The 16,369-nt window shown below is 43.5% G+C and overlaps 1 protein-coding gene across 1 annotated transcript; it reads left to right on the top strand.

Moving 5' to 3' along the window:
- Positions 1-13,231: 13,231 nt before the first annotated feature.
- On the top strand, positions 13,232-16,122 carry LOC143926590 (uncharacterized). The gene is made up of 2 exons (XM_077450474.1): positions 13,232-13,592; positions 15,271-16,122. Exons 1-2 carry the CDS (start codon positions 13,286-13,288, stop codon positions 15,813-15,815), a joined length of 852 nt encoding a protein of 283 aa, XP_077306600.1. The 5' UTR covers positions 13,232-13,285; the 3' UTR covers positions 15,816-16,122.
- Positions 16,123-16,369: the final 247 nt, after the last annotated feature.

Below are 16,369 nucleotides of genomic sequence, written 5' to 3'. Positions count from 1 at the left end.
TAGCATGTCACCAGTCTCTGACCACCTGCTGTAGCATGCCACCAGTCTCTGACCACCTGCTGTAGCATGCCACCAGTCTCTGACCACCTGCTGTAGCATGTCACCAGTCTCTGACCACCTGCTGTAGCATGTCACCAGTCTCTGACCACCTCCTGTAGCATGTCACCAGTCTCTGACCACCTCCTGTATAAAAATATTTTTTAAAAACAGTAATTTTCGGTATCGGTGCTGTTTCGGTATCGGTTTCGGTTTTCGGCCTAGTGTATTTTTCATTTTCGGTATCGGTTTCGGCACCAAAAAACCCATTCGGTGCATCCCTACCAGAAACCAATCCAGAAACCAGCTTCCAGCTTTATTTTTGTCAAAGCTTAACTGAACTAGTTTAAGTTAGAAGCTGATTGGCTGCCATGCACTAGTAACTTGACCCTACAGTGTGGCGAGGAGAGCCGATCAGCGGCATCTCCATGCAGGGGGACATTTAGGAATGTAATCAGGGTACTGATCATCAGTGCCCCGATTACAATAGTGAAAAATAGTATCACCATACAGTGCCCACCACTGCCACCAATCAGTGCCCATTAGCGATGCCAGTCAGTGCTGGCCATCAGTGCCACCTATCAGTGCTGTCATCAATGCTGTCAATCAATGCCCATCAGTGCCACCCATCAATGCCCATCAGTACCGCCTATCCATACTGTCTATCAATGCCCACTAGTGCCGCCTATCACTGCCCATCGGGGATGCCTAACATTACCCATCAGTGCCACCTATCAGTGCCCATAAGTGTGGCATATTAGCGCCTCCTCATCAGTGCCACCTTGTCAATGCCCACCAGTTCAGCCTATCAGTGCTCCCTCATCAGCACACATCAGTGAAGGTGAAAAAAATTACTTAGTTACAAAATTTACTTACAGAAAAAAATTAAATACATTTTTTTTTCTACATTTTTGGTCTTTTTTGGGGGGAAAAAAGTAAAAAACGCCAGCAGTGATTCAAAACTACCAAAAGAAAGCTCTATTTGTGTGAAAAAAATGATAAAAATTGAGTTTGGGTACAGCGTAGCATGACCGTGCAATTGTCATTTAAAGTGCGACAGCACTTAAAGCTAACAAACGGCCTGGGCAGGAAGGGGGTGTAAGTGCCTGGTAGGCAAGTGGCAAGTGGTTTTTATAGCACTGATCACTGTATAAATTGTCAATGGTCCCAAAAATGTGTCAAAAGCTTCCGATCTGTACGCCATGTCGCAGTCAAAATAAAAATTGCAGATCGCGCCATTACTAGCAAAAAAGTGCCCGGTAGGCAAGTGGCAAGTGGTTTTCATATCACTGATCACTGTATAAATTGTCGGGTCTATCCATCAACCTATCCAAATCCACAGCTCTCCCCATAGGCATTTCCTTGGCAGAACACCTTACACAGACATTCCCCTTCCATTGGTCTACCAACCACCTCTCCTATTTAGGTATAGTCCTGTCAAATAATTACAAAAAATTGTTCTCATCCAATTACCCGCCATTAATTGCAAGACTTAAGAAAACCGTGAAACTATGGTCAAACCTGCACATCTCTTTCATGGGTCGCATAACTGCTCTTAAAATGGTCATTCTCCCTCGCCTCCTGTATATCTTCAGGTCTCTTCCAATTAAAGTCTGCAAATCATACCTTGATGATGTCCAATCGTGCCTTAATAGGTTTACATGGCATGATAAGCCCCCCAGATTCGCCAGGGATGTTCTGTATCGTTCTGCAAAGAATGGGGGACTGGGAGTCCCTCAGATCTGGCTCTTCTATTTGGCTAGTAGATTTTCACAACAAGCCCAATGGTCCATCAGAAACTCTAGGGTACCTTGGGTCCAATTTGAACAGGAGTCTATACTACCTCAATTTCTACCAAGCATTATATGGTCCCCTAATCCAACTAAATGCCCTCACATTCATAAAAATGTAATTGTCTTGGATGGCCTGCGCCTTTGGCACATATACGGCAACAAATATAGCCTGGTTCCTCAGACTCCTAGGGGTGCCTCGTATTTGGGGGATCCTAGATTTACATCATCCCATAACCCCCAAGCTGCGTTATGAATTTGGATCGAGCTTGGTTTGGTTGCCCTGAAAAAATTTCTTATCAACGCACAATTTGCCACCTTTTCGGGAGTTGCAGTCCAGTTCCCAAATTCCTAACATTGAATTTTTCCACTATTTGCAACTCCGTCATTTTTTTTTGCAACATTATCCTGGCCCTTACTCCCTACCTCCAGGATACTTTGAGGACATTTGCCTCACTGCTCCCAGACAAAAAGGCCTGATTTCAGGTGTCTATAAGACGCTGGAACTGGCAGTGGAGAAGGAGGGGCTGAAATATAGATCCAAATGGGAACAGGAGTTGGATTTGGATTGCAACACTATTGACTGGGACAACTGTATTGTAATTTGGAACGGATGCATACCGTATATACTCGAGTATAGGCCGACCCGAATATAAGCCGAGGCCCCCAATTTACCCCCAAAAAAACTGGCAAACTTATTGACTCGTGTATAAGCCGAGGGTGAGACATGCCTGTCCATCCCTGTGTGTGTGTCCGTCCATCCCTGTGTGTCCGTCCATCCCTGTGTGTCCGTCCATCCCTGTGTGTCCGTCCATCCATCCCTGTGTGTGTGTGTGTCCATCCATCCATCCATCCCTGTGTGTGTGTGTGTCCATCCATCCATCCATCCCTGTGTGTGTGTGTGTCCATCCATCCATCCATCCCTGTGTGTGTGTGTCTCCATCCATCCATCCATCCCTGTGTGTGTGTGTATCCATCCATCCCCGTAGTACGAGGATGAGACGATGTCCGTGATAGGCGGAACACAGGCTGCTGGGAAATTCAGTGTTCCGCCTATCACAGGCGAAGGCGGAGGCGGAGGCGCGGCGTTTGAAGGGTAGAATGTCCGCTGTCTGTCTGCTCGACACGCTGATCGAGCAGGCAGACAGCGATGACTCGAGTATAAGCCGAGGGGGGCACTTTCAGCCTCAAAAAAGAGGCTGAAAATCTCGGCTTATACTCGAGTATATACGGTATGTCTATTGCTATAGATTGTACATGAAGTTCACCATGCTATATTGTATTTTTCTTTTGTATGGATATTTATTCTCTACCACGTGTTGTTTTTTTCTGTTTATTATTTTCCAATAAAATGTTTGAATACAAAAATAAATTGTCAATGGTCCCAAAAATGTGTCAAAAGCGTCCGATCTGTACACCATGTCGCAGTCCCAATAAAAATTGCAGATCGCGCCATTACTAACAAAAAAATAATAATAAAAATGCCATAAAAAACTATCCCCTATTTTGTAAACGCTATAACTTTTGAATAAACCAATCAATATGCGCTTATTGTGATTTTTATTAGAAAAAATACATAGAAGAATACATATCGGCCTAAACTAAGGAAAACATAAAAAAAAAAATAGGGAATATTTATTATTGCAAAAAGTACAAAATAACGTGTTTTTTTTCAAAATCGTCGCTCTATTTTTGTTTATAGCACAAAAATAAAAACCGCTGATGAACAAATGTCACTAAAAGAAAGCGGTATTTGTGGGGGGGATGTAAATTTTGTTTGGGTGCAACGTCATACAATCGCAATTGTCAGTTAAAGCGACACAGTGCTGTATCGCAAAAAAATGGCCTAGTCTCCCCCCATCACTGGGTGTAGCTGGCACTTTAAACCCCCAAAAAACAACCCTGGGACTATCTATGAATCTATCCACCAATAATTCAATCAATCCCTTATCTATCGATCATCTATCAATAAATCCATGTATCTATCCATCTATAGATCTATTATCTATCTAGATCACCGATTCTCAACCAGGGTTCCTCCAGAGGTTGCTAGGGGTTCCTTCAGCATTGGGCAATTTCTGCCTGTCAGGTCACCTTGAGGACAGGTGACAGATGCACACCGTAGGGTGGTGAGGATGGACTGGGCTGCAACTGGCTCCAGGTCGCGACCCCCAGGGTCCCCCAGCTCATACCCACAGTAGGCAACAGGAGGATAGGGATAGTGAGGGATAAAGCCAATGTCGGGGCCACAAGCAGACAGGAATAGTCACGCCAATAGGTCAGGATCACAGGCAAACAGGGATAATCAAGGACACTCCAAACTCGGTAACGGAACAACAGAAGAGCACACGGCAGGTAACAGGAAGCCGAACACACAAAGGTTGATCAGCAGGGTTGGCCTGCAATACACAGGTTAATACAGAGTTCTCTGATAGGAGCTAGGGTGGAGCCATGCCAGTGGATGGATTACAAAAGCAGTCAGGTGAGAGTCAGCTGGTCTCTAGAGATGAACACATGGAAACAGGTAAGCAGACAAACTTTATTGCATAACCATGACAGTACCCCCCTCTTACGAGGCCTCCCCCTTCCCCGCCTGGGACCAGGTTTAGAGGGGAACTTCAAATGAAACTTCCTCAACAGACGAGGTGCAAAGACCTTGGGAGCCAAAATCCACGACCTCTCCTCAGGACCAAACCCTTTTCAGTGCACGAGGTACTGGAGAATTCCTCTACAGAGTCAGGAATCCAAAATTTGACTAACCTCGTACTTCTGATCATCCTCAGAGACCGGTGCTACGGTAGAGAGAGGACGAGAGAACTTATTGAGGACTAAAGGCTTCAGAAGGGCAACATAGAAGGAGTTAGAGATTTTGAGGCTTTTGGGAATCTGGAGCTTGAAACAAAAAAAATGAGCCATCTTGCAGAACCAATCGATTTCCACCCAAATGGCGTATTATTCTCCGACAGTGGAAGATCAGTGATAAAATCCATGGCGATATGAGACCAGGGCTCCTTAGGAATGGGCAAGGGCATGAGGAGACCAGCAGGGGCTTGAGTAGAAGATTTATACTGAGCACAGACGTGACAAGCCTTAACCTAGTCTTTAACTTCCAAGCAGACATTAGGCCACCAGTAGTGATGACTGATGAGCAGGAAGGATCGGAGTTACCCAGCATGACCTGCCACCTTGGAATCATGTCCCCAATGAAGGAAAAAATTCACCTTTAACTGGTTGCTGCCTGCCCACTCTCAAATGACAGCAGGGCGGTGCAGCTCTTGCGCGCCCACGCCGCGTTGCTAGGATATGGCGCAACCCCGATCTGTGGAAAGAACCCGTCCTCGGCTCTATAAACATATGATCGGGCTGTATCCAATCACAGCCGGTCACATCTAAACAAGGAAGTGCCGGTAATCGGCTCTCCTCAGCTCATACTGACAAGTGAGGTTGATTTACTAAAACTGGAGATTGCAAAATCTGGTGCAGCTCTGCACAGAAACCAATCAGCTTCCAGGTTTATTTTTGTCAAAGCTTAAGTGAACTAGTTTAAGATAGAAGCTGATTGGCTGCCATGCACAGCTGCACCAGATTTTGCACTCTCTAGTCTTAGTAACTCAACCCCACAGTGAGGCGAGGAGAGCCGATCAGCGGCATCTCCATGCAGGGGTACTGACCATCAGTGCCCTGATTACAATAGTGAAAAATTGTGTCACCATACAGTGCCCACCACTGCCCACAAGTGCCACCAATCAGTGCCCATTAGCGATGCCAGTCAGTGCTGGCCATCAGTGCCACCTATCAGTGCTGCCCATAGATGCCGTCAATCAATGCCCATCGGTGCCACTCATCAATGCCCATCAGTACCGCCTATCAGTGCCCACTAGTGCCGCCTATCAGTGCCCATCAGGGCTGCCTAACACTACCCATCAGTGCCACCTATCAGTGCCCATAAGTGTGGCATATTAGTGCCTCCTCATCGGTGCCAACTAATCAGTGCCCATAAGTGGCACCTTGTCAATGCCCACCAGTTCAGCCCATCAGTGCTCCCTCATCAGTGCACATCAGTGAAGGTGAAAAAAATTTGTTGCAAAATGTACTGACAGAAAAAAGTGAAATACATTTTTTTTTTAAATTTTTGGTCTTTTTTTTTTGGAAAAAAAACCCAGCAGTGATTAAATACCACCAAAAGAAAGCTCTATTTGTGTGAAGAAAATGATAAAAATTGAGTTTGGGTACAGCGTAGCATGACTGCGCAATCGTCATTCAAAGTGCGACAGCACTGAAAGCTAACAAACGGCCTGGGCAGGAAGGGGGTGTAAGTGCCTGGTAGGCAAGTGGCTTTTATAGCACTGTATATTTGTCAATGGTCCCAAAAATGTGTCAAAAGCGTCCGATCTGTACACCATGTCGCAGTCCCAATAAAAACTGCAGATCGCGCCATTACTAGCAAAAAAAATAATAATAATAAAAATGCCATAAAACTATCCCCTATTTTGTAAATGCTATAACTTTTGCATAAACCAATCACTATACGTTTATTGTGATTTTTATTAGCAAAAATACATAGAATACATATCGGCCTAAGCTGAGGAAAACATAAAAAAAAAAATAGGTGATATTTATTATTGCAAAAAGTACAAAATAATGTTTTTTTTTTTCAAAATCGTTGCTCTATTTTTGTTTATAGCACAAAAAATAAAAACTGTAGAGATGATCAAATTCCACCAAAAGAAAGCTCTATTTGTGGGGGGGAAAAAAGGGATGTAAATTTTGTTTAGGTGCAACGTCATACAACCGCAAATGTTAAAGCGGCACAGTGCCCTATCACAAAAAAAATGGCCTGCCCCCCCGGGTGTAGCTGGCACTTTAAACCCCCATAAAACAACCCTGGGACTATCTATGAATCTATCCACCAATAATTCAATCAGTCCCTTATCTATCGATCATCTATCAATAAATCCATGTATCTATCCTCAGGACCAAACCCTTTTCAGTGCACAAGGTACTGGAGAATTCCTCTACAGAGTCAGGAATCCAAAATTTGACTAACCTCGTACTTCTGATCATCCTCAGAGACCGGTGCTACGGTAGAGAGAGGACGAGAGAACTTATTGAGGACTAAAGGCTTCAGAAGGGCAACATAGAAGGAGTTAGAGATTTTGAGGCTTTTGGGAATCTGGAGCTTGAAACAAACCGGATTCAGTTTAGAAGTTATGGTGTACGGACCAATGAATCTTGGGGCAAATTTGAGAGAATAAACCCGGAGTTTGATGTTCCTGGTGGAGAGCCAGACTTTGTCTCCTGGCTGAAGAGAAGGTGGCTTACGCCTGCGACGGTCAGCAAAACTCTTGAATTTGTTGGCAGCTTTCTGGAGGGAATCATGAACGTCAGCCCACATGGAATTGAATGATTCCTGAAGAATAGCCAAATGCTGGAATGTCAGAACAACAAGTCATAGGAAGAGGGAGCTGAGGATGTCTTCCATAAACAGTGACAAAGGGTGTTTTCTGAGAACTGACGTTCACATGATTATTGTGGGAGTACTCAGCCCATGGTAATAGTGATGCCCAATCATCATGATGAGCTGAGACCAAGGTACAGAGAAAGACCTCCAACTCCTGATTAACTCTCAGTCTGGCCATTAGATTGGGGATGATAAGAAGTAAAATCCAAGGTAATGTCGAGGGATTTGCAAAAGGCTCTTCAAAAACGGGAACCAAGGCAGGGGCAGAAGGAAGACCAGGAAGAGGAAAAAAATGAGCCATCTTGCAGAACCAATCGATTACCACCCAAATGGCCATATTATTCTCCGACAGTGGAAGATCAGTGATAAAATCCATGGCGATATGAGACCAGGGCTCCTTAGGAATGGGCAAGGGCATGAGGAGACCAGCAGGGGCTTGAGTAGAAGATTTATACTGAGCACAGACGTGACAAGCCTTAACCTAGTCTTTAACTTCCAAGCAGACATTAGGCCACCAGTAGTGATGACTGATGAGCAGGAAGGATCGGAGGAACCCAGCATGACCTGCCACCTTGGAATCATGTCCCCAATGAAGGAAAAAATTCACCTTTAACTGGTTGCTGCCCGCCCACTCTCAAATGACAGCGGGGCGGTGCGGCTCTTGCGCGCCCATGCCGCGTTGCTAGGATACGGCGCAACCCTGGTCTGTGGAAAGAACCCGTCCTCGGCTCTATAAACACATGATCGGGCTGTATCCAATCACAGCCAGTCACATCTAAACAAGGAAGTGCCGGTAATCGGCTCTCCTCACCTCATACTGACAAGTGAGGTTGATTGACTAAAACTGGAGATTGTAAAATCTGGTGCAGCTCTGCACAGAAACCAATCAGCTTCCAGGTTTATTTTTGTCAAAGCTTAACTGAACTAGTTTAAGTTAGAAGCTGATTGGCTGCCATGCACAGCTGCACCAGATTTTGCACTCTCTAGTCTTAGTAACTCAACCCCACAGTGTGGCGAGGAGAGCCGATCAGCAGCATCTCCATGCAGGGGGACATTTAGGGATGAAATCAGGGTACTGACCATCAGTGCCCTGATTACAATAGTGAGAAATTGTGTCACCATACAGTGCCCACCACTGCCCACAAGTGCCACCAATCAGTGCCCATTAGTGATGCCAGTCAGTGCTGGCCATCAGTGCCACCAATCAGTGCTGTCAATCAATGCCCATCAGTGCCACCCATCAATGCCCATCATTACCGCCTATCCATACTTCCTATCAATGCCCACTAGTGCCGCCTATCAGTGCCCATCGGGGCTGCCTAACACTACACATCAGTGCCACCTATCAGTGCCCATAAGTGTGGCATATTAGTGCCTCCTCATCAGTGCCAACTAATCAGTGCCCATAAGTGCCACCTTGTCAATGCCCACCAGTTCAGCCTATCAGTGCTCCCTCATCAGCGTACATCAGTGAAGGTGAAAAAAATGACTTAGTTACAAAATTTACTGACAGAAAAAAGTGAAATACATTTTTTTTTTCAAAAGTTTTGGTCTTTTTTTTGGGGGGAAAAAATAAAGAAATCCAGCAGTGATTAAATACCATCAAAAGAAAGCTCTATTTGTGTGAAGAAAATGATAAAAATTGAGTTTGAGTTTGAAATACATAGAAGAATACATATCGGCCTAAGCTGAGGAAAACATAAAAAAAAAAAAAAAATAGGTGATATTTATTATTGCAAAAAGTACAAAATAATGTGTTTTTTTTTTCAAAATCGTCGCTCTATTCTTGTTTATAGCACAAAAAATAAAAAGCGCAGAGATGACCAAATACCACCAAAAGAAAGCTCTATTTGTGGGGGGGGGGGGGATGTAAATTTTGTTTGGGTGCAACGTCATACAACCGCAAATGTTAAAGAGGCACAGTGCCGTATCGCAAAAAAAAAGGCCTGCCCCCCCCTCCCTGGGTGTAGCTGGCATTTTAACCACTTCAAAACCGCAGTACGTCTATTGACGGCCTGGGGTTTCGGTGGTTATATCTAAATGATGCCTGAGTCCACAGACATCATTTAGATATTGCCGTTTTCAGCCGGCGATTCCCTACACCATAAGAACGATCATAGCGGCTGTTCCGCCGCTTGATCGTTCTTACGGGCGGCGGGAGGGGACGCCCCCCCCCTCCCGCCGCCCTCCGGTGCTTCTACCGACTCACCGTTTCCATCGGTGAGTCGGTCACAGGATCCGCCGGCCCCAGGATGTGATCATAGAGATTTCCGGTGGACTAGATTGTCCCCGGAGTCTCTATGATCGTTCGGAGGCCGGGCGCGATGTTATGACGTCACGCCCGGCCTCGTTATTCAAATTAACGGCGCCAATCTGGCTAGGAAGCCAGGATCGTTTTTTTTTTTTTTTGTTTTTATTCTGCCCAGCCTAGAGGTGAGATATGGGGTCTTATTGACCCCATATTTCACTGTAAATAGGTCCGATCGTGCCATATTCCTATTACAAGGGATGTTTACATTCCTTGTAATAGGAATAAAAGTCATCAATTTTTTTTTTTTTTTTTTTTTAAGTGTAAAACTAAAAAAATAAAAATAAAATTAACAATAAAAAAAAATTTTTTTAAGCGCCCCTGTCCCCGTGAGCTCGCACACAGAAGCGAACGCATACGTAAGTCCCGCCCACATATGAAAACGGTGTTCAAACCACACATGTGAGGTATCGCCGCGAACGTTGGAGCGAGAGCAATAATTCTAGCCCTAGACCTCCTCTGTAATCCAAAACATGTAACCAGTAAAAATTTTTAAAGCGTCGCCTATGGGGATTTTTAAATACCAAAGTTTGGCGCCATTCCACGAGCGCGTGCAATTTTGAAGCGTGACATGTTGGGTATCTATTTACTCGGCGTATCCTCCTCTTTCACATTATGCAAAAAAATTGGGCTAACTTTACTGATTTGTTTTTTTTTTTAGCATGAAACTGTTTTTTTTCTGAAAAAAACGCGTTCGAAAAATTGCTGCGCAAATACCGTGCGAGATAAAAAGTTGCAATGACCGCCATTGTATTCTCTAGGGTCTTTGCTAAAAAAACATATATAATTTTTGGGGGTTCTATGTAATTTTCTAGCAAAAAAAATAGGAATTTTACATGTAGGAGAGAAATGTCAGAATTGGCCTGGGCAGGAAGTGGTTAAACCCCCATAAAACAACCCTGGGACTATCTATGAATCTATCCACCAATAATTCAATCAATCCCTTATCTATCGATCATCTATCAATAAATCCATGTATCTATCCAGTTCACCAATTCTCAACCAGGGTTCCGTGGAACCCTAAGGTTCCGTCAGAGGTTCTAGGGGTTCCGTTAGCATTGGGCAATTTCTGCCTCTCAGATAAGTTCCCACTCACACCATTGATAGTTTTAGCTACCCTGTTTCCCCAAATATAAGACCTAGCATGATTGTTGATGATGGCTGCAATATAAGCCTACCCCCCACCCTGTTTCCCCGGAAATAAGACCTACCCTGTAAATAAGACCTACGAGGACTTTAATTAGGGCTTATTTTGGGGGTAGGGCTTATATTGCAGCCATCACCGACAATCACCTTAGGTCTTATTTTCAGGGAAACAGGGTATCTGTAAGGAGGTAATTCTTCCCAATGACCACAAGTGTAAGGACCATTCCTCCTACTGACCATCACACTAATGTATCATGAGTTGTAAATTACTCATTTTTAGCAGGGGTTCCCTGAGACCGGAGAACTATTTCAAGGGTTCCTCTGTGTTGAAAAGGTTGAGAAAGGCTGATCTAGATATATGATAAATAGATAGATAATGGATTCATGGATTTATAGATAGATACCTCCATGGGGGGTCTATCACTATTAGTATAGAAGACTTTAGTAACACTGGAATGCTGCCAATGTGAATATTATCAATCATTGGCTCTCTATGTAAGACTTACAACTCATTGGAGATACAAACTGCCAGTCTTCTGGAAACAAGGACCTTTGTCCTGATGTGGAAGCTTTGAGCGCAATGCGATTTTTTTTTTTTATTACAGTCACATGGATCAATAAAAGATTTTATCCTTTTGCTAAATATTTACGAAGTGAACCTTCTGGGTATTTTTAGGTTAAACTCCTAGATGGGCGATTTATCCTTATTATTGGGATTTGAGTTCTATTCTCAATGCATTGAAAATGCAGCACTGCCAACAGAAATATTATCAATCAATCAGTGAACAGGGATTCTAGTTCTCCTTGAACTCAAACTAAAAAAACAAGCTGATGTTTATTGAAAAAAAAAATGGTGAACTGAACCTGCTCTGATGTCAATTGGCCCGATCTGAGATCGGCTGGTTTGGTCTGACATCAGTTAGCTTGATCTGAGATCGGCTGGTTTGGTCTGACATCAGTTAGCTTGATCTGAGATCGGCTAGCTTGGTCTGGTGTCAGTTAGCTTGATCTGAGATTGGCTGGCTTGGTTTGAAGTTATGACATCACAGTGAGGTGGCTGTTATAAAAAAGCATCCAGCTGGGAGATCAGTGTCAGTACAACTTTTGACTTCAGCAGTACAGTACTCGTGCCACATTTGGATTCTTTGTGAGCAAAGCGATAGTTATCTGTATTTGATAGCTTCCTTATCACATTTAAGTAAAATCTGTGATAAAATTGGAAAAATGAGCTTTTTTAAAGGATTGCTCATCTTTCTGTGCTGTCTGCACCTGGCAGCAGGTAAGTTTATCTATTCATTTCTAATCTCAGCTCTTTTTTGGGGAAATGTCTAAATTGTTGGGTTAGTTCTGTTTTGATGCGGGGGGGGGGGGGGGGGGATTCTATCTTTAGAAATACAACTTTTTTTTTTATCTCACTGGGCTAACTGTCAAAACAGCAGTTGGTTTGAAAACAGCCACTCATGTCCTGGTGTGTTCATTCTGTGAATTCACCTTACAGCACATAGTGACACAAAACCACATTTAAAAGAAATTATGTAATTTCCTTCACTTTCTCATTTATTTATTGCAATTTTGGCACTTTTGTTTGCATGTAAAAAATCTACATTTTTTACTAGAAAGTTAGAACCCCCCAACATTATATTTATTATACAGTATATATATATATATATATATATATATATATATATATATTTTATTTTTATTTTTTTAAAGCAGAGACCCTAGAGAATAAATTGGTGGGTGTTGCAATTTTTTTCATGTCGCACAATATTTGTGCAGTAGTTTTTTTTTGGGAAAAAAATTCACTTTGCATTTTAATGCAAAAAAAATACATAACCCACATTTTTGTAAAATATAAATTATGTAAATATATAACAAACATGTTGCGCTTTTAAAATTACGCACACTAGTGCAATTGTGGCAAATGATGTAAATGTTACTATACATTGGCACCTTATTTTGCCTTTTATTTCCACCCACATATAAGTGCCCCCCCCATGCTTCCTGGGCTCTGCCATCCAGCTAGAGATCCCAGGACCTGTATGGGGATAGTCGCTGGGTGGGGGGGATCAGCAAATGTTCGCTCGCTGATCCCCCCTCACTGCAAAGAACCCGGAAGCAACATGTTTAACATATTTTCTGGTTTTTGGGTGTCACTTTCAGTGCAATCAGCACTCCATTATCTTCAGTGGAGGGCAGATGAGACATTGGGGGTGGGGGGGGTCTATTAGAATTACCACCAATTTATACTACAGGGGGTCTGCTTTCTGAAAATACATTTTTGGGGGTTTCAATAAATCTTCAGGCCTAAAATTAGTTTGAAATGTGTGCAAAAAACACAAAAAGGCTTAAAGGATTGAAAATCAAGAAGAATGTCATGTCCCCCCTGAGATCTCCAAAAACTTTTTTATCTCATTGTATTTTGATGTAATAAATTCAATTTTTTAAAATATTTCCTTATTAAACATGTTTTTCTTTCTTTCTTCAGCATTTCCTGACATCAACATTCCATATCATAATGTGGAAGTTAAAACCGGCTCCAAAATGGTCATTCCATGTGACCTCACCACCGACGGAGTGACTGGCTACGAAAAGATCGATTATGAATGGGGATTCAAACCGGACGGATCTGACGGTTACAGGACTCTCTTGCGGCAAAATGACATCAAGCTGCATCCTGGGATGCCCCATGACCAGAGAGTGCACCTACATCCCACCCATACCAGTCAAGAGGACTGCTCTCTGGTGATCAGTCCTCTTCTCATGGAGGACAGTGGGACATATGAGATCCATGTCATTGTGGATGGTGCACGGAGTGGACCGAGTAAAAAAATCAATGTTCACGTGACAGGTAAGTGTTAGATCCGGTGGGTCTATTGGTTATTTATATTGTTTTCTTCAATAGCCCAGGACTAGAGTGACATTATGGGCAGGTAACCCAGTAGTGTATTTAGGTTTTGTGCTGCCCTAGGCCTGACTAAACGCGTGCTATTTATGCTTACCGGTCCTTATTAGTGGTGGCTGCATTACATTTCAGAACAAGTACAGGCAAAATCCCTTGCCAGCTATCTTCTGAAAACTAGAATACCTCTTCCCTATGTAATATGGATGATAAGAGGGGGAGGAGTTCTGTAGTCCTGACATACTTCCTATCCTAGAGTAAATACACTGCTCCTCCATAGTTACAGTGCAGCGAGTGGGGGTTGTCACTCTAGGACAAGAAGCATGTTACTGGCAGAATTTTAAAAGTGCAGATTTTTTTCTTTCATTTTAATAGAACGGATAAGAATGGCAACCTCTGTCACATATTTATTGCTGCGTCTCCATTGGGAAAGTAAGCTTACTTCCTGCGTGGTCACTGAGATGAGGATTGAAGGGAAGTTACCTTAAAGAGGAGCGCCACCTTAAAAAAAATATTAAAAGTCAGCAGCTACAAATACTGCAGCTGCTGACTTTTAATAAATGGACACTTACCTGTCCCAGGGTCCAGCAATGTTGCAAGCAGATGACGAGCAATCGCTTGTCTCTCGCTGCCCTCGCCGCCATTCTCTGTCAGGGAATCGGGAAGTGAAGCGTTGTGGCTTCACTGCTCGGTTCCCTACTGCGCATGCGCGAGTCGCACTGCGCATCTTCACTGGTCCCCGTTGTGTCCTGGGAACTGCGTGTTCCCCAGAACACAGTGGGGGGGGGGGGGGCAGGGCATCTGCGGCTAGCTATTCCCGGAAGTGGGTGCAGATACCTGCATTACAGGTATCTGCATCCCCCTCCCCGCTGAAAGGTGCCAATTTTAGCACCAGAGGGGGGGAGGGTTCCGATGAGTGGAACTTCCACTTTAGGGCGGAGGTCAACTTTAAAACAAGGGTAGGCAACCGCCTGGGGCCCGTCAGCTGTTGTAGAACTACAAGTCCCATTATGCCTCTGGGAGTAATTGTAACGGCCAGCCTTGCAATGCCTCATGGGAAATGTAGTTCCGCGACAACTGGAGGGCCCCAGGTTGCCTACCCCTGCCTTAAAGCCTCACGCACATGGGCAAATTATGCTTGGAGACATTTTTGCTGGCAGGAAAAATACCTCTAAATGCCTCTAACCTTGCGATTTTTAACTTGCATGTAAGGCACATTTAGAAACGTTTGAGCATAAATTCATTCTATTGGCTAGAATAGTCACATATTCTATCCATTCGAATAAATTAACACACATAAGTGCACGTTTTGCGTATAGGAATGTTTATACGCATTTGTGCCGGAAAAACTGCAAAACTGCTTCTTCAGGAATGCGTGACTGGGCTGTTTTTCTTTCCATCCCTAAAATCTGCGCATAAAAACGTGCTAAAATGCCTGCATGGGCACATTAGATAACATGCAGATGCATTCAGAAGTTTAACAAAAAAAAAAAGCGGCTTTTATTTTCATGTGCGAAAAAAAACCCAGAGAGCACACTGAATGCACACCTAAGAAAGGAAAAAAAAATTTGATCTGCTGCTTCTCTGTACATTTGTATGACCTCTCTTTTCATTTGTTTTTATGCAGATTCTCCACTCATGACTGCTGGCAGCAAATTCAGCAGAAGGCGTCAGGCCATGGTTCAGCTTTCGCAACCAATGGCAGTTGCGGTGGAAGAAGAAACGGCGCCTGTGGAGGAAGGACAGGTGAGGCCTGTGGAGGAAGAATTGACTAATGGCAAGAACCGTAAGGTTCGCCATCCAGTCAATAAAGTCCATGCATGGTGTAAGGACATGCTTCGCCTTATAAAGGAAGCACCAATTGAAAAAAAACAAAGACGGACTGGCAAAGGACACAACTATGGAAAGAAGAACAAAACAAGGCGTAAGGCATGGCACAAGCCCAGGGCTCACAGACCAGTCAGTACCACCATCCAGATGACTACGGCCCCAGAAGAAACAGGAACTGTGGGCAAAAAAACAACGGCATCAGCAGAGACTCAAGTAAAAGAGCTGACGTTTTCTCGTCTCCTCTTAAAATATGCCTGCCTTCTCGGTATGGGCACCGCTTCCGCAATCGTCGTTTCTGTAATGACATTTTGCATCATTGGAAGGAAATTCCGCAAACGGTAAGTTGATTTTACACTTTCTATAGCAATTTATCAACAAACACACCAAAAAGGTCTATTTTCCACTTTAGCAGCAGTTTGCCCTCTGCATTCAGTCCCCAAGTTTTAGCAGCAAAAGCTGAGCTTTTGAACACAAGAGTTATCTTTCACACACCAACAATAGATCTGTTTTGCTAGTAATAAGGGCATTTTATAGCTATAGCATGTCTGTGGGATAGAGATGGATGGTTATGAGGCTGCAGGTAATAATAGCAAATGGGTTCCTGATGACAGACGTCATAGCCAGGACAACACCAAATGATAGCGTCTCGCTCTTCCAATAGTTTCGGTCACGGCCCCGAAGAGGGCAGATACCTAAATTATTACAGGGAAATCTTCCCACTGCCATGTCTATTAAAAAAAAAAATGATGAGTGTTTCTCTAATACTGAGGTATAGATTTTAGGTGGAGTCACCCTTTATTGCTGCTAATTTCTGTTCGTTTATGAAAACTGTTTATGTCATTCTTACACTTTTATTTTTTTGTCTTTACAGTCGACAGAAACAGATTGCAAAATTA

This window comes from Lithobates pipiens, unplaced genomic scaffold (genome assembly GCF_037356315.1).
Source record: "Lithobates pipiens isolate NorthernLeopardFrog02 unplaced genomic scaffold, aLitPip1_a1.2 Scaffold_23, whole genome shotgun sequence".
Classification (NCBI taxonomy): Eukaryota; Metazoa; Chordata; class Amphibia; order Anura; family Ranidae; genus Lithobates; species Lithobates pipiens.
This window is presented reverse-complemented; position numbering and strand designations above follow the sequence as displayed.

Excerpts from the sequence above, each read along its gene's own strand:
- LOC143926590 (XM_077450474.1), top strand. The coding sequence starts at position 13,286 with ATGGTCATTCCATGTGACCTCACCACCGACGGAGTGACTGGCTACGAA. Across the intron at positions 13,593-15,270 it reads AATCAATGTTCACGTGACAG|ATTCTCCACTCATGACTGCT; the intron begins GTAAGTGTTAGA and ends GTTTTTATGCAG.